The sequence below is a fragment of the Pelecanus crispus genome, unplaced genomic scaffold (genome assembly GCF_030463565.1).
Source record: "Pelecanus crispus isolate bPelCri1 unplaced genomic scaffold, bPelCri1.pri SCAFFOLD_247, whole genome shotgun sequence".
Classification (NCBI taxonomy): domain Eukaryota; kingdom Metazoa; phylum Chordata; class Aves; order Pelecaniformes; family Pelecanidae; genus Pelecanus; species Pelecanus crispus.
Genome location: NW_027461327.1, coordinates 20,151 through 45,883, shown reverse-complemented (window position 1 = coordinate 45,883; position 25,733 = coordinate 20,151). Strand labels below are relative to the sequence as shown.

Sequence of the window (25,733 nt, the reverse complement as noted above, 5' to 3'; positions counted from 1 at the left end):
CCAGCTCCCAGCCCCCCAGCCCCACAGCTCCCAGCCTCCCAGCTCCCAGCCCCCCAGCCCCACAGCCCCACAGCCCGTGCCCACAGCCCCACCAGCCCGTGCCCCCCAGCTCCCCAGCCCCCCCAGCCCCACAGCTCCCAGCCTCCCAGCTCCCAGCCCCCCAGCCCCACAGCCCCACAGCCCGTGCCCCACAGCCCCACAGCCCGTGCCCCCCAGCTCCCCAGCCCCCCAGCCCCACAGCTCCCAGCCTCCCAGCTCCCAGCCCCCCAGCCCCACAGCCCCACAGCCCGTGCCCCACAGCCCCACAGCCCGTGCCCCCAGCTCCCCAGCCCCCCCAGCCCCACAGCTCCCAGCCTCCCAGCTCCCATCCCCCCAGCTCCCAGCCCCACAGCCCGTGCCCCCCCAGCCCCACAGCCCCACAGCCCGTGCCCCACAGCCCGTGCCCCCCAGCCCCCCAGCCCCGTGCCCCCTCACCCGTCCGGCTGAGCCCGGGCCCCTCGGCCTTGACCTTGCTGGCGTCGTGGGACGGGTCCACCTTGATGCGGAAGGGGCTGCTGGGGATCTCCTGTGGGGAGAAGACGGTGGCCCCATGGCACCCACGGCCCGCACCTGACCCCCACCCGCGCCCCCGCCGTGGGGCAGGCCCCCCAACCCGGCACCTGGTTGGCGAAGAGCACCATGATGGTGTAGAGCCCGGCGCCCGGCGGCGTGTACTTGACGTGAAGGTGTCGTTGTCGTTCTTGATGATGTCGAAGTCGATGTCGGCCTCCAGCGGCCCCCACCACGCCCGGGGCGCACTTGATCCCGATGCTGACGTCACCTGCGAGGGCGGGGCCGCCGTCGGCACCCCGCTCCGGGGGGGGGGGGGGAGCACCAAAGGGGGGGGGCGTGGGGTGGGGGGTGGCACCAAGGGGGGACCCGGGATGTGGGGGTGGCACCAAGGGGTGGCCCAGGACATGGGGTGGCACCAAGGGGTGACGTGGGATGTGGGGTGACACCAGGAGATGACCCAGGACATGGGGTGGCACCCAGGGGTGACCCAGGACATGAGGTGGCACCCAGGGGTGGCACCAAGGGGGGACCCCGGGATGTGGGGTGGCACCAGGAGATGACCCAGGACATGGGGTGGCACCAAGGGGTGACCTGGGACGTGGGGTGGCACCAAGGGGGGACCCGGGATGTGGGGGTGGCACCAGGAGATGACCCAGGACTTGAGGTGGCACCAAGGGGTGGCACCAGGAGATGACCCAGGACATGGGGTGGCACCCAGGGGTGACCTGAGATGTGGGGTGGCACCAAAGGGTGACCCAGGACATGGGGTGGCACCCAGGGGTGGCACCAAGGGGGGACCTGGGATGTGGGGGTGGCACCAGGAGATGACCCAGGACTTGAGGTGGCACCAAGGGGTGACCTGGGACGTGGGGTGGCACCAAGGGGTGGCCCAGGACATGGGGTGGCACCTAGGGGTGACCTGGGATGTGGGGTGACTCCAAGAGATGACCCAGGACTTGAGGTGGCACCAAGGGGTGGCACCAAGGGGGGACCCGGGATGTGGGGTGGCACCAGGAGATGACCCAGGGACATGGGGTGGCACCCAGGGGTGACCTGGGATGTGGGGTGACTCCAAGAGATGACCCAGGACTTGAGGTGGCACCAAGGGGTGGCACCAAGGGGGGACCCGGGATGTGGGGTGGCACCAGGAGATGACCCAGGACATGGGGTGGCACCCAGGGGTGACCTGGGATGTGGGGTGACTCCAAGAGATGACCCAGGACTTGAGGTGGCACCAAGGGGTGGCACCAAGGGGTGACCCAGGATGTGGGGTGGCACCAGGAGATGACCCAGGACATGGGGTGGCACCCAGGGGGGACCTGGGATGTGGGGGTGACTCCAAGAGATGACCCAGGACTTGAGGTGGCACCAAGGGGTGGCACCAAGGGGTGACCCGGGATGTGGGGTGGCACCAGGAGATGACCCAGGACATGGGGTGGCACCCAGGGGTGGCACCAAGGGGTGACCCGGGATGAGGGGGTGGCACCAGGAGATGACCCAGGACATGGGGTGGCACCAAGGGGTGACCTGGGACGTGGGGTGGCACCAAGGGGGGGACCCGGGATGTGGGGTGGCACCAGGAGATGACCCAGGACTTGAGGTGGCACCAAGGGGTGGCACCAGGAGATGACCCAGGACATGGGGTGGCACCCAGGGGTGACCTGAGATGTGGGGGTGGCACCAAAGGGTGACCCAGGACATGGGGTGGCACCCAGGGGTGGCACCAAGGGGGGACCTGGGATGTGGGGGTGGCACCAGGAGATGACCCAGGACTTGAGGTGGCACCAAGGGGTGACCTGGGACGTGGGGGTGGCACCAAGGGGTGGCCCAGGACATGGGGTGGCACCTAGGGGTGACCTGGGATGTGGGGTGACTCCAAGAGATGACCCAGGACTTGAGGTGGCACCAAGGGGTGGCACCAAGGGGGGGACCCGGGATGTGGGGTGGCACCAGGAGATGACCCAGGACATGGGGGTGGCACCCAGGGGTGACCTGGGATGGGGGGTGACTCCAAGAGATGACCCAGGACTTGAGGGTTGGCACCAAGGGGTGGCACCAAGGGGTGACCCAGGGATGTGGGGTGGCACCAGGAGATGACCCAGGACATGGGGTGGCACCCAGGGGGGACCTGGGATGTGGGGTGACTCCAAGAGATGACCCAGGACTTGAGGTGGCACCAAGGGGTGGCACCAAGGGGTGACCCGGGATGTGGGGTGGCACCAGGAGATGACCCAGGACATGGGGTGGCACCCAGGGGTGGGCACCAAGGGGTGACCCGGGATGTGGGGTGGCACCAGGAGATGACCCAGGACATGGGGTGGCACCAAGGGGTGACCTGGGACGTGGGGTGGCACCAAGGGGGGACCCGGGATGTGGGGTGGCACCAGGAGATGACCCAGGACTTGAGGTGGCACCAAGGGTGACCTGGGATGTGGGGTGGCACCCAGGGGTCACCCAGGACATGGGGGTGGCACCTAGGGGTGACCTGGGATGTGGGGTGACTCCAAGAGATGACCCAGGACTTGAGGTGGCACCAAGGGGTGACACCAAGGGGGGACCCGGGATGTGGGGTGGCACCAGGAGATGACCCAGGACATGGGGTGGCACCAAGGGGTGACCTGGGACGTGGGTTGGCACCAAGGGGTGGCCCAGGACATGGGGTGGCACCAAGGGGTGGCACCAGGAGATGACCCAGGACATGGGGTGGCACCCAGGGGTGACGTGGGATGTGGGGTGGCACCAAAGGGTGACCCAGGACATGGGGTGGCACCCAGGGGTGGCACCAAGGGGGACCCGGGATTGTGGGGTGGCACCAGGAGATGACCTAGGACTTGAGGTGGCACCAAGGGGTGGCACCAGGAGATGACCCAGGACATGGGGTGGCACCTAGGAGTGACCTAGGATGTGGGGTGGCACCCAGGGGTCACCCAGGACATGGGGTGGCACCCAGGGGTGACCCGGGATGTGGGGTGACTCCAAGAGATGACCCAGGACTTGAGGTGGCACCAAGGGGTGACCTGGGATGTGGGGTGGCACCAGGAGATGACCCAGGACATGGGGTGGCACCCAGGGGTGGCACCAAGGGGTGACCCAGGACATGGGGTGACCCCCAGGGGTGACCCGGGACGTGGGGCGACCCCCAGGGGCGGCACCCATGGGTGGGCTGGGACATGGGGTGGCACCCAGGGCGACACCAAGGGGTGACCTAGGGTGTTGCATGGCACCCAGGGGTGACCCGGGACGTGCGGTGACCCCCAGGGGTGACCCCCAGGGGTGACCTGGGACGTGGGGTGACACCTAGGGGTGACCCCCAGGGGTGACCCGGGACGTGGGGTGACCCCCAGGGGTGGCACCCAGGGGTGGGCTGGGACATGGGGTGACCCCCAGGGGTGACCCGGGACGTGGGGTGACACCAAGGGGTGACCCCCAGGGGAGATTTGGGACGTGGGGTGACCCCCAGGGGTGACCCAGGACATGGGGTGACCCCCAGGGGTGACCCGGGACGTGGGGCGACCCCCAGGGGTGGCACCCATGGGTGGGCCGGCACCCGCGGCGGTGGGCACCCACCCTGGCCGGCCTGGCTGCAGTCGACGGTGAAGTAGGTGGGCTCGCCGGCCTTCAGCCCCGTCTTCTCCACGCCCGGCCCGTAGACCCTCACCCTGCCGGGGTGGCTGCCCTCGCCCACGCCCACCTGCGGGTGCCGGGTGGGGGCCCTCAGCACCCTCCGCCCCCACCCCCCCCCCCCCCCGGCACCCGGCCTGGCACCCCCATGGGGCTGGGACCCCCGCCAACGCCACGCCCGGGCAGCGCGGCCCCAGCACCCACGGGACCCCCCCCATGACCACCCCAGCAGCCATGGGACCCCAATCCCCGCCCTGGCACCCCATCTCTGGCACCCATGGGACCCCCAAACTGACCCTGGCACCCTGACACCCCATCCCCAGCACCCATGGGACCCCCAATCCCCACCCCAGCACCCATGGGACCCCCAAACCCCCACCCTGGCACCCTGACACCCCATCCCCAGCACCCACGGGACCCCCCCATGACCACCCCAGCACCCATGGCACCCCAATCCCCGCCCTGGCACCCCATCTCTGGCACCCATGGGACCCCCAAACTGACCCTGGCACCCTGACACCCCATCCACAGCACCCATGGGACCCCCAACCCCACCCTGGCACCCTGACACCCCATCCCCAGCACCCATGGGACCCCAATCCCCACCCCAGCACCCATGGGACCCCCCAAATCCCCACCCTGGCACCCCATCCCCAGCACGCATGGGACCCCCATGACCACCCCAGCACCCATGGGACCCCCAACCCCACCCTGGCACCCTGACTCCCCATCCCCAGCACCCATGGGACCCCCAAACTGACCCTGGCACCCTGACACCCTATCCCCAGCACCCATGGGACCCCCAAACTGACCCTGGCACCCTGACACCCCATCCCCAGCACCCATGGGACCCCAATCCCCACCCCAGCACCCATGGGACCCCCAAACCCCCACCCTGGCACCCTGACACCCCATCCCCAGCACCCATGGGACCCCCAAACCCCCACCCTGGCACCCTGACACCCCATCCCCAGCACCCATGGGACCCCAATCCCCACCCCAGCACCCATGGGACCCCCAAACCCCCACCCTGGCACCCTGACACCCCATCCCCAGCACCCACGGGACCCCCCCATGACCACCCCAGCACCCATGGGACCCCCAACCCCACCCTGGCACCCTGACACCCCATCCCCAGCACCCATGGGACCCCCAACCCCACCCTGGCACCCTGACACCCCATCCCCAGCACCCATGGGACCCCCAACCCCACCCTGGCACCCTGACTCCCCATCCCCAGCACCCATGGGACCCCCAAACTGACCCTGGCACCCTGACTCCCCATCCCCAGCACCCATGGGACCCCCAAACTGACCCTGGCACCCTGGAACACCATCCCCAGCACCCATGGGACCCCCAAACTGACCCTGGCACCCTGGAACACCATCCCCAGCACCCATGGGACCCCCAAACTGACCCTGGCACCCTGACACCCCATCCCCAGCACCCATGGGACCCCCAAACTGACCCTGGCACCCTGGAACCCCATCCCCAGCACCCATGGGACCCCCAACCCCACCCTGGCACCCTGACACCCCATCCCCAGTACCCATGGGACCCCCAAACTGACCCTGGCACCCATGGGACCCCCAACCCCACCCTGGCACCCTGACACCTCATCCCCAGCACCCATGGGACCCCCAAACCCACCCTGGCACCCTGACACCTCATCCCCAGCACCCATGGGACCCCCAACCCCAAACTGACCCTGGCACCCATGGGACCCCCAAACTGACCCTGGCACCCTGACACCTCATCCCCAGCACCCATGGGACCCCCAACCCCACCCTGGCACCCATGGGACGCCCATGACCACCCCAGCACCCATGGAACCCTCATGGCCACCCCATGACTCCATGGCTCCCCCCTCCCCACCCTGGCACCCATGGGACCCTCCCAGGCACCCCAGCACCCATGGGACACCCATGACCACCCCAGCACCCATGGGACACCCATGACCACCCCAGCACCCATGGAACCCTCATGGCCACCCCATGACTCCATGGCTCCCCCCTCCCCACCCTGGCACCCATGGGACCCTCCCAGGCACCCCAGCACCCATGGGACACCCATGACCACCACAGCACCCATGGGACACCCATGACCACCCCAGCACCCATTGAACCCTCATGGCCACCCCATGACTCCATGGCTCCCCCAACCCCACCCTGGCACCCATGGGACCCTCCCAGGCACCCCAGCACCCATGGGATGCCCATGACCACCCCAGCACCCATGGGACGCCCATGGCCACCCCAGCACCCATGGAACCCTCATGGCCACCCCATGACTCCATGGCTCCCCCCTCCCCACCCTGGCACCCATGGGACCCTCCCAGGCACCCCAGCACCCATGGGACGCCCATGACCACCCCAGCACCCATGGGACACCCATGACCACCCCAGCACCCATGGAACCCTCCCAGGCACCCCAGCACCCATGGAACCCTCATGGCCACCCCATGACTCCATGGCTCCCCCCTCCCCACCCTGGCACCCATGGGACCCTCCCAGGCACCCCAGCACCCATGGGACGCCCATGACCACCCCAGCACCCATGGGACACCCATGACCACCCCAGCACCCATGGGATGCCCATGACCACCCCAGCACCCATTGAACCCTCATGGCCACCCCATGACTCCATGGCTCCCCCAACCCCACCCTGGCACCCATGGGACCCTCCCAGGCACCCCAGCACCCATGGGATGCCCATGACCACCCCAGCACCCATGGAACCCTCATGGCCACCCCATGACTCCATGGCTCCCCCCTCCCCACCCTGGCACCCATGGGACCCTCCCAGGCACCCCAGCACCCATGGGATGCCCATGACCACCCCAGCACCCATGGGACACCCATGACCACCCCAGCACCCATGGAACCCTCCCAGGCACCCCAGCACCCATGGAACCCTCATGGCCACCCCATGACTCCATGGCTTCCCCCTCCCCACCCTGGCACCCATGGGACCCTCCCAGGCACCCCAGCACCCATGGAACCCTCATGGCCACCCCATGACTCCATGGCTCCCCCCTCCCCACCCTGGCACCCATGGGACCCTCCCAGGCACCCCAGCACCCATGGGACGCCCATGACCACCCCAGCACCCATGGGACACCCATGACCACCCCAGCACCCATGGAACCCTCCCAGGCACCCCAGCACCCATGGAACCCTCATGGCCACCCCATGACTCCATGGCTCCCCCCTCCCCACCCTGGCACCCATGGGACCCTCCCAGGCACCCCAGCACCCATGGGACACCCATGACCACCCCAGCACCCATGGAACCCTCATGGCCACCCCATGACTCCATGGCTCCCCCCTCCCCACCCTGGCACCCATGGGACCCTCCCAGGCACCCCAGCACCCATGGGACACCCATGACCACCCCAGCACCCATGGGACACCCATGACCACCCCAGCACCCATGGGATGCCCATGACCACCCCAGCACCCATGGAACCCTCATGGCCACCCCATGACTCCATGGCTCCCCCCTCCCCACCCTGGCACCCATGGGACCCTCCCAGGCACCCCAGCACCCATGGGACACCCATGACCACCCCAGCACCCATGGGACACCCATGACCACCCCAGCACCCATGGGATGCCCATGACCACCCCAGCACCCATGGAACCCTCATGGCCACCCCATGACTCCATGGCTTCCCCCTCCCCACCCTGGCACCCATGGGACCCTCCCAGGCACCCCAGCACCCATGGAACCCTCATGGCCACCCCATGACTCCATGGCTCCCCCCTCCCCACCCTGGCACCCATGGGACCCTCCCAGGCACCCCAGCACCCATGGGACGCCCATGACCACCCCAGCACCCATGGGACACCCATGACCACCCCAGCACCCATGGAACCCTCCCAGGCACCCCAGCACCCATGGAACCCTCATGGCCACCCCATGACTCCATGGCTCCCCCCTCCCCACCCTGGCACCCATGGGACCCTCCCAGGCACCCCAGCACCCATGGGACACCCATGACCACCCCAGCACCCATGGGACACCCATGACCACCCCAGCACCCATGGAACCCTCATGGCCACCCCATGACTCCATGGCTCCCCCCTCCCCACCCTGGCACCCATGGGACCCTCCCAGGCACCCCAGCACCCATGGGACACCCATGACCACCCCAGCACCCATGGGACACCCATGACCACCCCAGCACCCATGGGACGCCCATGACCACCCCAGCACCCATGGAACCCTCATGGCCACCCCATGACTCCATGGCTCCCCCCTCCCCACCCTGGCACCCATGGGACCCTCCCAGGCACCCCAGCACCCATGGGACACCCATGACCACCCCAGCACCCATGGGACACCCATGACCACCCCAGCACCCATGGAACCCTCATGGCCACCCCATGACTCCATGGCTCCCCCCTCCCCACCCTGGCACCCATGGGACCCTCCCAGGCACCCCAGCACCCATGGGACACCCATGACCACCACAGCACCCATGGGACACCCATGACCACCCCAGCACCCATTGAACCCTCATGGCCACCCCATGACTCCATGGCTCCCCCAACCCCACCCTGGCACCCATGGGACCCTCCCAGGCACCCCAGCACCCATGGGATGCCCATGACCACCCCAGCACCCATGGGACGCCCATGGCCACCCCAGCACCCATGGAACCCTCATGGCCACCCCATGACTCCATGGCTCCCCCCTCCCCACCCTGGCACCCATGGGACCCTCCCAGGCACCCCAGCACCCATGGGACGCCCATGACCACCCCAGCACCCATGGGACACCCATGACCACCCCAGCACCCATGGAACCCTCCCAGGCACCCCAGCACCCATGGAACCCTCATGGCCACCCCATGACTCCATGGCTCCCCCCTCCCCACCCTGGCACCCATGGGACCCTCCCAGGCACCCCAGCACCCATGGGACGCCCATGACCACCCCAGCACCCATGGGACACCCATGACCACCCCAGCACCCATGGGATGCCCATGACCACCCCAGCACCCATTGAACCCTCATGGCCACCCCATGACTCCATGGCTCCCCCAACCCCACCCTGGCACCCATGGGACCCTCCCAGGCACCCCAGCACCCATGGGATGCCCATGACCACCCCAGCACCCATGGAACCCTCATGGCCACCCCATGACTCCATGGCTCCCCCCTCCCCACCCTGGCACCCATGGGACCCTCCCAGGCACCCCAGCACCCATGGGATGCCCATGACCACCCCAGCACCCATGGGACACCCATGACCACCCCAGCACCCATGGAACCCTCCCAGGCACCCCAGCACCCATGGAACCCTCATGGCCACCCCATGACTCCATGGCTTCCCCCTCCCCACCCTGGCACCCATGGGACCCTCCCAGGCACCCCAGCACCCATGGAACCCTCATGGCCACCCCATGACTCCATGGCTCCCCCCTCCCCACCCTGGCACCCATGGGACCCTCCCAGGCACCCCAGCACCCATGGGACGCCCATGACCACCCCAGCACCCATGGGACACCCATGACCACCCCAGCACCCATGGAACCCTCCCAGGCACCCCAGCACCCATGGAACCCTCATGGCCACCCCATGACTCCATGGCTCCCCCCTCCCCACCCTGGCACCCATGGGACCCTCCCAGGCACCCCAGCACCCATGGGACGCCCATGACCACCCCAGCACCCATGGAACCCTCATGGCCACCCCATGACTCCATGGCTCCCCCCTCCCCACCCTGGCACCCATGGGACCCTCCCAGGCACCCCAGCACCCATGGAACCCTCATGGCCACCCCATGACTCCATGGCTCCCCCATCCCCACCCTGGCACCCATGGGACCCTCCCAGGCACCCCAGCACCCATGGGACACCCATGACCACCCCAGCACCCATGGAACCCTCATGGCCACCCCATGACTCCATGGCTCCCCCATCCCCACCCTGGCACCCATGGGACCCCCCTGGCCACCCCAGCATCCATGGGACCCCCCTGACCACCCCAGCACCCATGGGATGCCCATGACCACCCCAGCACCCATGGAACCCTCATGGCCACCCCATGACTCCATGGCTCCCCCCTCCCCACCCTGGCACCCATGGGACCCTCCCAGGCACCCCAGCACCCATGGGACACCCATGACCACCCCAGCACCCATGGGACGCCCCTGGCACCCACACGGAAGGGGCTGCGGGGGACGCTGACGCCCGCCCAGGTGACGATGATGGTGTGCTTGATGGCCTTGGTGGGCACATAGGCGCAGTGGTAGGTGCCGTCCCCGTTGTCCTTCACCTTGATGTCGATGGGGGCACCCTCGGCGTCCTGCGGGCACCAGCGGGGAGGTGAGGGCACCCGACAGCACCCGACGGCACCCAATGGCGCCCATCGGCACCCAATGGCACCCAATGGCACTCAATGGCAGCCAATGGAGCCCATCAGCACCCAACGGCACCCAATGGCGCCCATCGGCACCCAACGGCACTCAATGGCACCCAATGGCGCCCATCGGCACCCAACGGCACCCAATGGCGCCCATCAGCACCCAACGGCACTCAATGGCACCCAATGGTGCCCGTCAGCACCCAATGGCGCCCAACGGTGCCCATCGGCACCCATAGGTACCTAATGGCATTCAATGGTACCCAACGGTGCCCAACGGCACCCATCGGCACCCAACGGCACCCATCGGCGCCCAACAGCACCCAATGGTGCCCAATGGTGCCCATCAGCACCCAACGGCACCCAATGGCACTCAATGGCACCCAATGGTGCCCATCAGCGCCCATCAGTACCTAATGGCGTCCAAGGGTACCCAACGGTGCCCAACAGCACCCAACGGCACCCACTGGCACTCAATGGCACCCAACGGTGCCCATCGGCACCCAATGGCACCCAATGGTGCCCATCAGCACCCAACGGCACCCAACGGTGCCCATCAGCACCCAACGGCACCCAATGGTGCCCAGTGGGGCCCAATGGTGCCCATCAGCATGCAACAGTGCCCAACAGCGCCCAACAGCACCCAATGGTGCCCATCAGCACCCAACGGCACCCAACGCCACTCAATGACACTCAATGGTGCCCGTCAGCACCCAATGGTGCCCAACGGTGCCCATCAGCGCCCATCGGTACCTAATGGCGTCCAATGGCACCCAACGGTGCCCAACGACACCCATCGGCACCCAACGGCACCCATCGGCGCCCAACAGCACCCAATGGTGCCCAATGGTGCCCATCAGCACCCATTGGCACCCAACGGCACCCAATGGCACCCAACGGTGCCCATCGGCACCCAATGGCGCCCAGTGGTGCCCATCAGCGCCCATCAGTACCCAATGGCACTCAATGGCACCCAACAGTGCCCATCGGCGCCCAACAGCGCCCAACGGCACCCAATGGCACCCAACAGTGCCCATCGGCACCCATTGGCAACGGCACCCAACGGCACCCAACAGTGCCCGACGGCGCCCGATGGCGCCCAACGGCACCCAATGGCACCCAAATGGCGCCCAACGTCAGCACCCAGCGGCGCACAACGGCGCCCAACGGCACCCAACGGCACCCAGCGGTGCCTGACGGCACCCAACGGCACCCAACGGCGCCCAACGGCGCCCAACGGCGCCCAACATCAGCACCCAACGGCACCAGCAGTGCCCGACGGCGCCCAACGGCACCCAACGGCGCCCAATGGCGCCCAACAGCACCCAACGGCGCCCAATGGCGCCCAACGGCACCCAACGGCACCCAATGGCACCCAACGGCACCCAATGGCGCCCAATGGCGCCCAACGTCAGTACCCAGCGGCGCCCAACAGCACCCAGCGGTGCCCGACGGCACCCAACGGCACCCAATGGCACCCAATGGCACCCAATGGCGCCCAACGGCGCCCAACGGCACCCAACGGCGCCCAGTGGCGCCCAACGGCACCCAACGGCACCCAATGGCACCCAATGGCGCCCAAGAGCACCCAACGGCGCCCAATGGCGCCCAACGTCAGCACCCAACGGCGCCTAATGGCACCCAACGGCACCCAGCGGTGCCCGATGGCGCCCAACGGCACCCAACGGCACCCAACGGCACCCAACGGCGCCCAATGGCACCCAACGGCGCCCAATGGCGCCCAACGGCACCCAACGGCACCCAATGGCACCCAACGGTGCCCAACGGCGCCCAACGGCACCCAATGGCACCCAACGGCGCTCAACGGCGCCCAACGGCACCCAGCAGTGCCTGACAGCGCCCAATGGCGCCCAACGGTGCCCAATGGCACCCAATGGCGCCCAACGGCACCCAACGGCACCCAATGGCACCCAACAGTGCCCAACGGCGCCCAACGGCGCCCAATGGCACCCAACGGCACCCAACGGTGCCCAACAGCGCTCAACGGCACCCAACGGCACCCAATGGCACCCAACGGCGCCCAATGGCACCCAACGGTGCCCAACGGCACCCAACGTCGGCACCCTACCTGGGCGTAGAGCTTGAGGGGCCCCTTGCCGGCGCCGCGGGTGTCGATGGTGAACTCCGCCGGCCGGTCCACGATGCAGCCGGTGGGCTCCAGCCCCGGCCCGAAGGCCTTCACCTGTGGGTGGGGGTCAGGGTGGGGGTCAGGGTGGGGGTCAGGGTGGGGGTCAGGGCCCCCCCCAGCACCCGTGGGAGAGGGGCGGAGGGGGAGGGCAGGGGGAGCGGCGCACGAGGGTGCAAAGATGGCGGCGGGGGTGGGGGGCGGTGGCACCCATGGGTGCCGAGATGGGGGGCAGCGCCCATGGGCGCCGAGATGGGGGGCAGCACCCCGGGGTGCCGAGATGGGGGGCAGCGCCCATGGGCGCCGAGATGGGGGGCAGCACCCCGGGGCGCCGAGATGGGGGGCAGCACCCATGGGCGCCCAGATGGGGGGCAGCACCCATGGGCGCCCAGATGGGGGGCAGCACCCCGGGGTGCCGAAATGGGGGGCAGCACCCATGGGCGCCGAGATGGGGGGCAGCACCCCGGGGCGCCGAGATGGGGGGCAGCACCCATGGGCGCCGAGATGGGGGGCAGCGCCCCGGGGTGCCGAGATGGGGGGCAGCGCCCATGGGCGCCGAAATGGGGGGCAGCACCCATGGGTGCAGGGGGTGGGGGGTGTGCAAAGGTGGGGAGCAGCCTCCAGGGGCGCGCAGGGTGCCCATGGGGAGCACCTGTGGGCGCAGTGGGGCGCAGTGGGGCGCAGTGGGGCACAATGGGGCATGGCAGGGTGCAATGGGGCACAGCAGGGTGCTATGGGGCTCAGTGGGGTGCAATGGGGCAGAGCGGGGTTCAGTGGGGCACAACAGGGCACAATGGGGCACAATGGGGCACAATGGGGATCAGTGGGGCACAGCGGGGTTCAGTGGGGCACAGCGGGGTTCAATGGGGTTCAGTGGGGCACAGCGGGGTTCAGTGGGGCACAGCGGGGTTCAACGGGGTTCAGTGGGGCACAGTGGGGATCAGTGGGGCGCAGCGGGGTTCAGTGGGGCACAACAGGGCACAATGGGGCACAATGGGGTTCAGTGGGGCACAGCGGGGTTCAGTGGGGCACAACAGGGCACAACGGGGTTCAGTGGGGCACAGCGGGGTTCAGTGGGGCACAGTGGGGTTCAGTGGGGCACAACAGGGCACAATGGGGCACAATGGGGTTCAGTGGGGCGCAGCGGGGTTCAGTGGGGCCCAACAGGGCACAATGGGGCACAATGGGGTTCAGTGGGGCACAGCGGGGTTCAGTGGGGCACAGCGGGGTTCAACGGGGTTCAGTGGGGCACAGTGGGGATCAGTGGGGCGCAGCGGGGTTCAGTGGGGCACAACAGGGCACAATGGGGCACAACGGGGTTCAGTGGGGCACAGCGGGGTTCAGTGGGGCACAACAGGGCACAATGGGGCACAATGGGGATCAGTGGGGCACAGCGGGGTTCAGTGGGGCACAACGGGGTTCAGTGGGGCACAGCGGGGTTCAGTGGGGCACAATGGGGCACAATGGGGTTCAACGGGGTTCAGTGGGGCACAGCGGGGTTCAGTGGGGCACAACAGCGTTCAGTGGGGCGCAGCGGGGTTCAGTGGGGCACAATGGGGCACAATGGGGCACAATGGGGTTCAATGGGGTCAGTGGGGCACAGCGGGGTTCAGTGGGGCGCAGCGGGGTTCAGTGGGGCACAGAGGGGTTCAGTGGGGCACAACAGCGTTCAGTGGGGCGCAGCGGGGTTCAGTGGGGCACAATGGGGCACAGCAGGGTTCAACGGGGTTCAGTGGGGCACAACGGGGTTCAGTGGGGCACAGCGGGGTTCAGTGGGGCACAATGGGGCACAATGGGGCACAATGGGGTTCAGTGGGGCACAGTGGGGTTCAACGGGGCACAACAGCATTCAGTGGGGCACAGCGGAGTTCAGTGGGGCACAGCGGGGTTCAATGGGGTTCAACGGGGTTCAGTGGGGCACAACAGGGTTCAGTGGGGCACAGCGGGGTTCAGTGGGGCACAGTGGGGTTCAGTGGGGCACAACAGCATTCAGTGGGGCACAGCGGGGTTCAACGGGGTTCAGTGGGGCACAACGGGGTTCAGTGGGGCACAGCGGGGTTCAACGGGGTTCAGTGGGGCACAGCGGGGTTCAGTGGGGCACAACAGCGTTCAGTGGGGCACAGCGGGGTTCAGTGGGGCACAATGGGGCACAATGGGGCACAACGGGGTTCAACGGGGTTCAGTGGGGCACAGCGGGGTTCAGTGGGGCACAGAGGGGTTCAACGGGGTTCAGTGGGGCACAGCGGGGTTCAGTGGGGCACAATGGGGTTCAACGGGGTTCAACAGGGCACAACAGCGTTCAGTGGGGCACAGCGGGGTTCAGTGGGGCACAGCGGGGTTCAACGGGGTTCAGTGGGGCACAGCGGGGTTCAGTGGGGCACAGTGGGGTTCAGTGGGGCACAACAGCATTCAGTGGGGCACAGCGGGGTTCAACGGGGTTCAGTGGGGCACAACGGGGTTCAGTGGGGCACAACGGGGTTCAACGGGGTTCAGTGGGGCACAGCGGGGTTCAGTGGGGCACAGAGGGGTTCAACGGGGTTCAGTGGGGCACAGCGGGGTTCAGTGGGGCACAATGGGGTTCAACGGGGTTCAACAGGGCACAACAGCGTTCAGTGGGGCACAGCGGGGTTCAGTGGGGCACAGCGGGGTTCAACGGGGTTCAGTGGGGCACAGCGGGGTTCAGTGGGGCACAGTGGGGTTCAGTGGGGCACAACAGGGCACAATGGGGCACAATGGGGTTCAGTGGGGCACAGCGGGGTTCAGTGGGGCACAACAGGGCACAATGGGGCACAATGGGGTTTAGTGGGGCACAGCGGGGTTCAGTGGGGCACAGCGGGGTTCAACGGGGTTCAGTGGGGCACAGTGGGGATCAGTGGGGCGCAGCGGGGTTCAGTGGGGCACAACAGGGCACAATGGGGCACAATGGGGTTCAGTGGGGCACAGCGGGGTTCAGTGGGGCACAACAGGGCACAATGGGGCACAATGGGGATCAGTGGGGCACAGCGGGGTTCAGTGGGGCACAACGGGGTTCAGTGGGGCACAGCGGGGTTCAGTGGGGCACAATGGGGCACAATGGGGTTCAACGGGGTTCAGTGGGGCACAGCGGGGTTCAGTGGGGCACAACAGCGTTCAGTGGGGCACAGCGGGGTTCAGTGGGGCACAATGGGGCACAATGGGGCACAATGGGTTTCAATGGGGTCAGTGGGGCACAGCGGGGTTCAGTGGGGCACAACAGGGTTCAGTGGGGCACAGAGGGGTTCAGTGGGGCACAACAGCGTTCAGTGGGGGCGCAGCGGGGTTCAGTGGGGCACAACAGGGCACAATGGGGCACAATGGGGGTTCAGTGGGGCACAGCGGGGTTCAGTGGGGCACAATGGGGCACAATGGGGCACAATGGGGTTCAGTGGGGCACAGCGGGGTTCAGTGGGGCACAATGGGGCACAATGGGGCACAATGGGGTTCAGTGGGGCACAGTGGGGTTCAACGGGGCACAACAGCATTCAGTGGGGCACAGCGGAGTTCAGTGGGGCACAGCGGGGTTCAATGGGGTTCAACGGGGTTCAGTGGGGCACAACAGGGTTCAGTGGGGCACAGCGGGGTTCAGTGGGGCACAGTGGGGTTCAGTGGGGCACAGCAGCATTCAGTGGGGCACAGCGGGGTTCAACGGGGTTCAGTGGGGCACAACGGGGTTCAGTGGGGCACAGCGGGGTTCAACGGGGTTCAGTGGGGCACAGCGGGGTTCAGTGGGGCACAACAGCGTTCAGTGGGGCACAGCGGGGTTCAGTGGGGCACAATGGGGCACAATGGGGCACAACGGGGTTCAACGGGGTTCAGTGGGGCACAGCGGGGTTCAGTGGGGCACAGAGGGGTTCAACGGGGTTCAACAGGGCACAACAGCGTTCAGTGGGGCACAGCGGGGTTCAGTGGGGCACAGCGGGGTTCAACGGGGTTCAGTGGGGCACAATGGGGTTCAGTGGGGCACAGCGGGGTTCAGTGGGGCACAACAGGGCACAATGGGGCACAATGGGGTTCAGTGGGGCACAGCGGGGTTCAGTGGGGCCCAACAGGGCACAATGGGGCACAATGGGGTTCAGTGGGGCACAGCGGGGTTCAGTGGGGCACAGCGGGGTTCAACGGGGTTCAGTGGGGCACAGTGGGGATCAGTGGGGCGCAGCGGGGTTCAGTGGGGCACAACAGGGCACAATGGGGCACAATGGGGTTCAGTGGGGCACAGCGGGGTTCAGTGGGGCCCAACAGGGCACAATGGGGCACAATGGGGTTCAGTGGGGCACAGCGGGGTTCAGTGGGGCACAGCGGGGTTCAACGGGGTTCAGTGGGGCACAGTGGGGATCAGTGGGGCGCAGCGGGGTTCAGTGGGGCACAACAGGGCACAATGGGGCACAATGGGGTTCAGTGGGGCACAGCGGGGTTCAGTGGGGCACAACAGGGCACAATGGGGCACAATGGGGTTCAGTGGGGCACAGCGGGGTTCAGTGGGGCACAACAGGGCACAATGGGGCACAATGGGGTTCAGTGGGGCACAGCGGGGTTCAGCGGGGCACAGCGGGGTTCAGCGGGGCGCCGTGGGGCGCAGCGGGGCGGGGCTCACCTTCTCGGGCCAGGAGTGGGCGGGGGCGGGCAGGATGTGGGCGATGAAGGGGCTGGCCTTGATGTCCTCGTCGTCGCACACCACGTGCACGGCGTAGGCCCCCGCCTCGGTGGGCCAGTAGCGCACGTCGCACGAGCCGTCCCCCCGGTCGTCACACTCGATCTTGGCCTGCGACGGGCCCTCGATGGAGAAACCTGGGCGGGGGGGACACGCCGGCGGGTGACGCCCACGTCCCCACTGTGGTGTCACCCACCCCACGCCCACGTCCCCACCATGAAGCCACCAACCCCACGCCCACGTTCCCACCACGGTGTCGCCCACCCCGTGCCCACGCCCACGTCCCCACCGTGGTGTCACCCGCCCCGTGCCCACGTCCCCACCACGGTGCCGCCCCATATGTCCCCCACCGCGGTGTCACCCGGCCACCCCGTGCCCACGTCCCCGCCACGGCGTCACCAACCCCACGCCCACGTCCCCACCATGAAGCCACCAACTCCATGCCTACGTTCCCACCACGGTGTCACCCACCCACCCCACGCCCACGTCCCCACCATGAAGCCACCAACCCCACGCCCACGTCCCCACCACAGTGTCGCCCACCCCATGCCCATGCCCACGTCCCCACCATGAGGCCACCCACTCCATGCCCACGTTCCCACCACGGTGTCACCCAATGTGTCTCCAGGTCCCCACCATGAGGCCACCCACCCCACACCCACGTGCCCACCATGGTGTCACCCATCCCACCCCACCCCACGTCCCCACCATGAGGCCACCCACTCCATGCCCACGTCCCCACCATGAAGCCACCAACCCCACACCCACGTCCCCACCATGAGGCCGCCCACCCCACGCCCACGTCCCCACCATGAAGCCACCAACTCCATGCCCACGTCCCAACCGTGGTGTCATCCACCCCACGCCCACGTCCCCACCATGAAGCCACCCACCCCATGCCCACGTCCCCACCACGGTGTCACCCCATATGTCCCCACCATGCTGTCACCCACCCACCCCGTGCCCACGTCCCCACCATGATATCACCAACCCTACGCCCACATCCCCACCGCGGCGTCACCCACCCCATGCCCACGTCCCCACCAGGGTGCCACCCCATATGTCCCCACCGCGGCGTCACCCACCCCACACCCCACCCCCTGTCCCCACGGCAGTGTCACCCACCCCACACCCACGTTCCCACCATGAGGCCACCCACTCCATGCCCACGTTCCCACCACGGTGTCACCCAATGTGTCTCCAGGTCCCCACCATGAGGCCACCCACCCCACACCCACGTGCCCACCATGGTGTCACCCATCCCACCCCACCCCACGTCCCCACCATGAGGCCACCCACTCCATGCCCACGTCCCCACCATGAAGCCACCAACCCCACACCCACGTCCCCACCATGAGGCCGCCCACCCCACGCCCACGTCCCCACCATGAAGCCACCAACTCCATGCCCACGTCCCAACCGTGGTGTCATCCACCCCACGCCCACGTCCCCACCATGAAGCCACCCACCCCATGCCCACGTCCCCACCACGGTGTCACCCCATATGTCCCCACCATGCTGTCACCCACCCACCCCGTGCCCACGTCCCCACCATGATATCACCAACCCTACGCCCACATCCCCACCGCGGCGTCACCCACCCCATGCCCACGTCCCCACCGTGGTGTCCACCCACCCACCCCACCCCACGTCCCCACCACGGTGCCACCCCATATGTCCCCACCATGGTGTCACCCACCCACCCCACGCCCACGTCCCCACCACGGTGCCACCAACCCCACGTCCACGTCCCCACCACGGTGCCACCCCATATGTCCCCACCGCGGCGTCACCCACCCCGTGCCCACGTCCCCACCACGGCATCACCCACCCCACACCCACGTCCCCACCATGGTGCCACCCATCCCGTGCCCATGTCCCCACCACGGTGCCACCCCATATGTCCCCACCATGCTGCCACCCACCCACCCCACACCCACGTCCCCACCGCGGCATCACCCACCCCATGCCCACATCCCCACCGCGGTGCCACCCAACCCATGCCCACGTCCCCACCATGGTGTCACCAACCCAAACCCACGTCCCCACCACGGCATCACCCACCCCGTGCCCACGTCCCCACCGCGGTGCCACCCCATATGTCCCCACCGCGGCGTCACCCACCCACCCCACACCCACGTCCCTACCATGAGGCCACCCACCCCATGCCCACGTCCCCACCACAGTGTCACCCCATATGTCCCCACCACGGCATCACCCACCCCACGCCCACGTCCCCACCACGGTGCCACCCCATATGTCCCCACTGCGGTGTCACCCACCCACCCCACGCCCACGTCCCCGCCATGGTGCCACCCACCCCACACCCACGTCCCCACCATGGTGCCACCCCATATGTCCCCACCGTGGTGTCACCCACCCACCCCACACCCACGTCCCCACCATGAAGCCACCCACCCCACCCCACCCCACGTCCCCACCACGGTGCCACCCACCCCACCCCACGTCCCCACCACGGTGCCACCCCCATATGTCCCCACCGCGGTGTCACCCACCCACCCCACACCCACGTCCCCACCACGGCATCACCCACCCCGTGCCCACGTCCCCACCATGGTGCCACCCCCATATGTCCCCACCGCGGTGTCACCCACCCACCCCACGCCCACGTCCCCGCCATGGTGCCACCCACCCCACACCCACGTCCCCACCATGGTGCCACCCCATATGTCCCCACCGTGGTGTCACCCACCCACCCCACACCCACGTCCCCACCATGAAGCCACCCACCCCACCCCACCCCACGTCCCCACCACGGTGCCACCCCATATGTCCCCACCGCGGCGTCACCCACCCACCCCACGCCCACGTCCCCACCACGGTGCCACCAACCCCACGCCCACGTCCCCACCATGAAGCCACCCACCCCACCCCACCCCACCCCACCCCACGCCCACGTCCCCACCGCGGCGCCACCCACCCCCCGCCCCCCGCCCCGTGCCCCCCGCGGCGCGCCCCCGCGCTCACCCAGCGTGCCCACTTCGGTGCCCACGGCCTCCACCACGAAGTCGGCCGAGCGCCCGACCACGCCGCCCTCCAGCCCCGGCCCCCAGGCCCGCACCTTCTGGCACCCGGCGGCCGCCCCCACCTGCACCTCGAAGGGGCTGCGGGCACCCGCTCAGCCGCGGCCTCGCACGCCCCTCGCACGCCCCTCGCACGCCCCGCGCACGCCCGCGCCCCACACAGCCCTTGCACACCTGCCACACACCTTGCACGCTCCCCACGTGCCTTGCGTGCCCCCTTGCACGCCCCAAAAGCACCTCGCATGCCCTCCACGTGCCTTGCACGCTCCTCGCACGCACCTTGCACACTCCTTGCACGCTCCTCGCACGCTCCGCACAGCCATTGCACACCCTCCACACACCTTGCACGCTCCCCACGTGCCTTGCGTGCCCCCTTGCACGCCCCGAAAGCACCTCGCAAGCCCCCCCACCTGCCTTCCACGGTCCTCGCACGCTCCTTGCACGCTCCTCGCATGCTCCGCACAGCCCTTGCACACCTTCCACACACCTTGCACGCTCCCCACGTGCCTTGCGTGCCCCCTTGCATGCCCCAAAAGCACCTCGCACGCCCCCACCTGCCTTGCACGCTCCTCACACGCTCCTTGCACGCTCCTTGCACGCTCTGCACAGCCCTCACACACTCTCCGTGCTCCTCGCACGCTCCTTGCACGCTCTGCACAGCCCTCACACACTCTCCGTACTCCTCGCACGCTCCTTGCACGCTCTGCACAGCCCTCACACACCCTCCATGCTCCTCGCATGCTCTGCACAGCCCTTGCACACCTCCCACACACCTTGCACGCTCCCCACGTGCCTTGCGTGCCCCCTTGCACGCCCCGAAAGCACCTCGCACGCCCCCCCACCTGCCTTCCACGGTCCTCGCACGCTCCTTGCACGCTCCTCGCATGCTCCGCACAGCCCTTGCACACCTTCCACACACCTTGCACGCTCCCGACGTGCCTTGCATGCCCCCTTGCACGCCCCAAAAGCACCTCGCACGCCCCCCCACCTGCCTTGCACGCTCCTCGCACACCCCTCGCACGCTCCTTGCACGCTCTGCACAGCCCTCACACACTCTCCGTGCTCCTCGCACGCTCCTTGCACGCTCTGCACAGCCCTCACCACACCCTCCATGCTCCTCACAAGCTCCTTGCACGCTCCTCGCATGCTCCACACAGGCCTTGCACACCCTCCACACACCTCGCACGCCCCCCCACCTGCCTTGCACGCTCCTCGCACACCCCTCGCACGCTCCTTGCACGCTCTGCACAGCCCTCACACACCCTCCGTGCTCCTCGCATGCTCCGCACAGCCCTTGCACACCTTCCACACACCTTGCACGCTCCCCACGTGCCTTGCGTGCCCCCTTGCACGCCCTGAAAGCACCTCGCACGCCCCCCCACCTGCCTTCCACGGTCCTCGCACGCTCCTTGCACGCTCCTCGCATGCTCCGCACAGCCCTTGCACACCTTCCACACACCTTGCACGCTCCCCACGTGCCTTGCATGCCCCCTTGCACGCCCCGAAAGAACCTCGCACGCCCCCCCCACCTGCCTTGCACGCTCCTCGCACACCCCTCGCACGCTCCTTGCACGCTCTGCACAGCCCTCACACACTCTCCGTGCTCCTCGCACGCTCCTTGCACGCTCTGCACAGCCCTCACACACCCTCCATGCTCCTCACAAGCTCCTTGCACGCTCCTCGCATGCTCCACACAGGCCTTGCACACCCTCCACACACCTCGCACGCCCCCCCACCTGCCTTGCACGCTCCTCGCACACCCCTCGCACGCTCCTTGCATGCTCTGCACAGCCCTCACACACCCTCCGTGCTCCTTGCACGCTCCTCGCACGCTCCTTGCACGCTCTGCACAGCCCTCACACACTCTCCGTGCTCCTCGCACGCTCCTTGCACACTCTGCACAGCCCTCACACACTCTCCGTGCTCCTCGCACGCTCCTTGCACGCTCTGCACAGCCCTCACACACTCTCCGTGCTCCTCGCACGCTCCTTGCACGCTCTGCACAGCCCTCACACACTCTCCGTGCTCCTTGCACACTCCTTGCACGCTCTGCACAGCCCTCACACACTCTCCGTGCTCCTCGCACGCTCCTTGCACGCTCTGCACAGCCCTCACACACCCTCCATGCTCCTCACAAGCTCCTTGCACGCTCCTCGCATGCTCCACACAGGCCTTGCACACCCTCCACACACCTTGCACGCTCCCCACGTGCCTTGCGTGCCCCCTTGCACGCCCCGAAAGCACCTCGCATGCCCTCCATCTGCCTTGCACGCTCTTTGCACGCTCTGCACAGCCCTCACACACTCTCCGTGCTCCTCGCACGCTCCTCGCATGCTCCGCACAGCCCTTGCACACCCTCCACACACCTTGCACGCTCCCCACATGCCTTGCGTACCCCGCGCACGCCCCAAAAGCACCTCGCACGCCCTCCACCTGCCTTGCACGCTCCTCGCACACTCCTCGCACATTCCTCGCACGCTCTGCACAGCCCTCACACACTCTCCATGCTCCTTGCACGCTCCTTGCACGCTCCTCGCATGCTCCGCACAGCCCTTGCACACCCTCCACACACCTTGCACGCTCCCCACGTGCCTTGCATGCCCCCTTGCACGCCCCAAAAGCACCTCGCACGCCCCCCCACCTGCCTTGCACGCTCCTCGCACGCTCCTTGCACGCTCCTTGCACGCTCTGCACAGCCCTCACACACTCTCCATGCTCCTTGCACGCTCCGCACAGCCCTTGCACACCCTCCACACACCTTGCACGCTCCCCACGTGCCTTGCATGCCACCTTGCATGCCCCAAATGCACCTCGCACGCCCTCCACGTGCCTTGCACGCTCCTCGCACGCACCTCGCACGCTCCTTGCACGCTCCTCGCATGCTCCGCACAGCCCTTGCACACCCTCCACACACCTTGCACGCTCCCCACGTGCCTTGCAAGCCCCCTTGCACGCCCCAAAAGCACCTCGCACGCCCTCCACACACCTTGCATGCTCCTCGCACACTCCTTGCACGCTCCTTGCATGCTCTGCACAGCCCTCACACACTCTCCGTGCTCCTCGCACGCTCCTTGCACGCTCCTCGCATGCTCCGCACAGCCCTTGCACACCTTCCACACACCTTGCACGCTCCCCACGTGCCTTGCAAGCCCCCTTGCACGCCCCAAAAGCTCCTCGCAGGCCCCCCACCTGCCTTGCACGCTCCTCGCACACGCCTTGCACGCTCCTTGCACGCTCTGCACAGCCCTCACACACCCTCCATGCTCCTTGCACGCTCCGCACAGCCCTTGCACACCCTCCACACACCTGGCACGCTCCCCAACGTGCCTTGCATGCCCCCTTGCACGCCCCAAATGCACCTCGCACGCCCTCCACGTGCCTTGCACGCTCCTCGCACGCACCTCGCACGCTCCTTGCACGCTCCTCGCATGCTCCGCACAGCCCTTGCACACCCTCCACACACCTTGCACGTTCCCCACGTGCCTTGCAAGCCCCCTTGCACGCCCCGAAAGCACCTCGCATGCCCTCCACACACCTTGCACGCTCCTCGCACGCACCTCGCACGCTCCTTGCACGCTCTGCACAGCCCTCACACACTCTCCGTGCTCCTCGCACGCTCCTTGCACGCTCTGCACAGCCCTCACACACTCTCCGTGCTCCTTGCACGCTCCTTGCACGCTCTGCACAGCCCTCACACACTCTCTGTGCTCCTCGCACGCTCCTTGCACGCTCTGCACAGCCCTCACACACTCTCTGTGCTCCTCGCACGCTCCTTGCACGCTCTGCACAGCCCTCACACACTCTCCGTGCTCCTTGCACGCTCCTCACACGCTCCTTGCACGCTCTGCACAGCCCTCACACACTCTCCATGCTCCTCGCACGCTCCTCGCACGCTCCTTGCACGCTCCTTGCACGCTCTGCACAGCCCTCACACACTCTCCGTGCTCCTCGCACGCTCCTCGCACGCTCTGCACAGCCCTCACACACCCTCCATGCTCCTCGCACGCTCCTCGCACGCTCCCCACGTGCCTTGCAAGCCCCCTTGCACGCCCCGCCCGCACCTCGCACGCCCCTCACGCCCCCCCCCCCCCCCCCCCGCAGCTTTGCACGCCCCCCCTTGCACACTCCCGGGAGCTCGGCCGAGCCGGGGGCGGGTCCCCCACCCCCACCCCGCATCTGCCCCCGGCCCCGGGGGGGGGGTGAAGGGGGGTCCCGTGGGTGGGGGGGGGTGGGTCCCATGGGTGGGGGGGGTCCCGTGGGGGGGGGTGGCGTGGGTGGGGGTCCCAGCTGACCTGCGGGGGATGGCGTAGCCTCCCCAGGTGATGGCCACCTGGTACTTGCCGGGCACGGCGGGGCGGTACTCGCACTCGTAGACCCCGTCGCCCGCGTCCCGCACCGTCACCGGCTCCTCCGTGCCCTCTGCCGAAAGTTGGGGGGCGGGGGGGGGGGGGGGGGGTCAGGGTGGGGGGCACCCACCCCACGGTGCGCCCAAACCTTGCGCGCCCACCCATGGGACCCCCGAACCCTGCACGCACCCATGGCACCCCCCAAACCTTGCACCCCCACCCATGGGACCCCCAAACCCTGCACCCACCCATGGCACCCCCCCCCCCCCAAAACTTGCAGACGCCCCCCCATGGGACCCCAAACCTTGCACCCCCACCCATAGCACCCCAGACCTTGTGCACCCACCCATGGGACCCCCCAAACCCTGCACGCACCCATGGCACCCCCAAACCTTGCACCCCCACCCATGGGACCCCCCAAACCCTGCACCCACCCATGGCACCCCCCCCCAAACCTTGCAGACCCCCCCCCCATGGGACCCCCAAACCTTGCACCCCCACCCATGGGACCCCCAAACCCTGCATGCACCCATGGGACCCCCAAACCTTGCAGACCCCCCCCCATGGGACCCCCCCAAACCCTGCACCCCCACCCATGGGACCCCTAAACCTTGCACCCCCCCCCATGGGACCCCCCAAACCCTGCACGCACCCATGGGACCCCCCAAACCCTGCACGCACCCATGGGACCCCCAAACCTTGCACCCCCCCCCCATGGAACCCCCAAACCTTGCACCCCCCACCCATGGGACCCCCAAACCCTGCACGCACCCATGGGACCCCCCCCCAAACCTTGCAGACCCCCCCCCATGGAACCCCCAAACCTTGCACCCCCACCCATGGGACCCCCAAACCCTGCACCCACCCATGGGACCCCCCCCCAAACCTTGCAGACCCCCACCCATGGGACCCCCAAACCTTGCACACCCACCCATAGCACCCCAGACCTTGTGCACCCACCCATGGGACCCCCCCCCAAACCTTGCA

At 68.2% G+C, this 25,733-nt stretch overlaps 1 protein-coding gene across 1 annotated transcript in view; it reads right to left on the bottom strand.

Annotated features, from left to right (window-relative positions):
* Positions 1–474: 474 nt before the first annotated feature.
* The window catches only part of LOC142596950 (filamin-C-like), a gene marked incomplete at both ends in the record, with an annotated part of 41,072 nt that continues 15,813 nt past the window's right edge, over positions 475–25,733 (bottom strand). Inside the window, 8 exons of the mRNA XM_075727392.1 lie at positions 475–565; positions 660–820; positions 4,120–4,243; positions 10,344–10,487; positions 12,634–12,747; positions 17,300–17,493; positions 20,345–20,481; positions 24,693–24,819. Of these exons, the coding sequence (XP_075583507.1) occupies positions 475–565; positions 660–820; positions 4,120–4,243; positions 10,344–10,487; positions 12,634–12,747; positions 17,300–17,493; positions 20,345–20,481; positions 24,693–24,819 (1,092 nt within the window). The remainder of the gene's footprint in view (positions 566–659; positions 821–4,119; positions 4,244–10,343; positions 10,488–12,633; positions 12,748–17,299; positions 17,494–20,344; positions 20,482–24,692; positions 24,820–25,733) is intronic.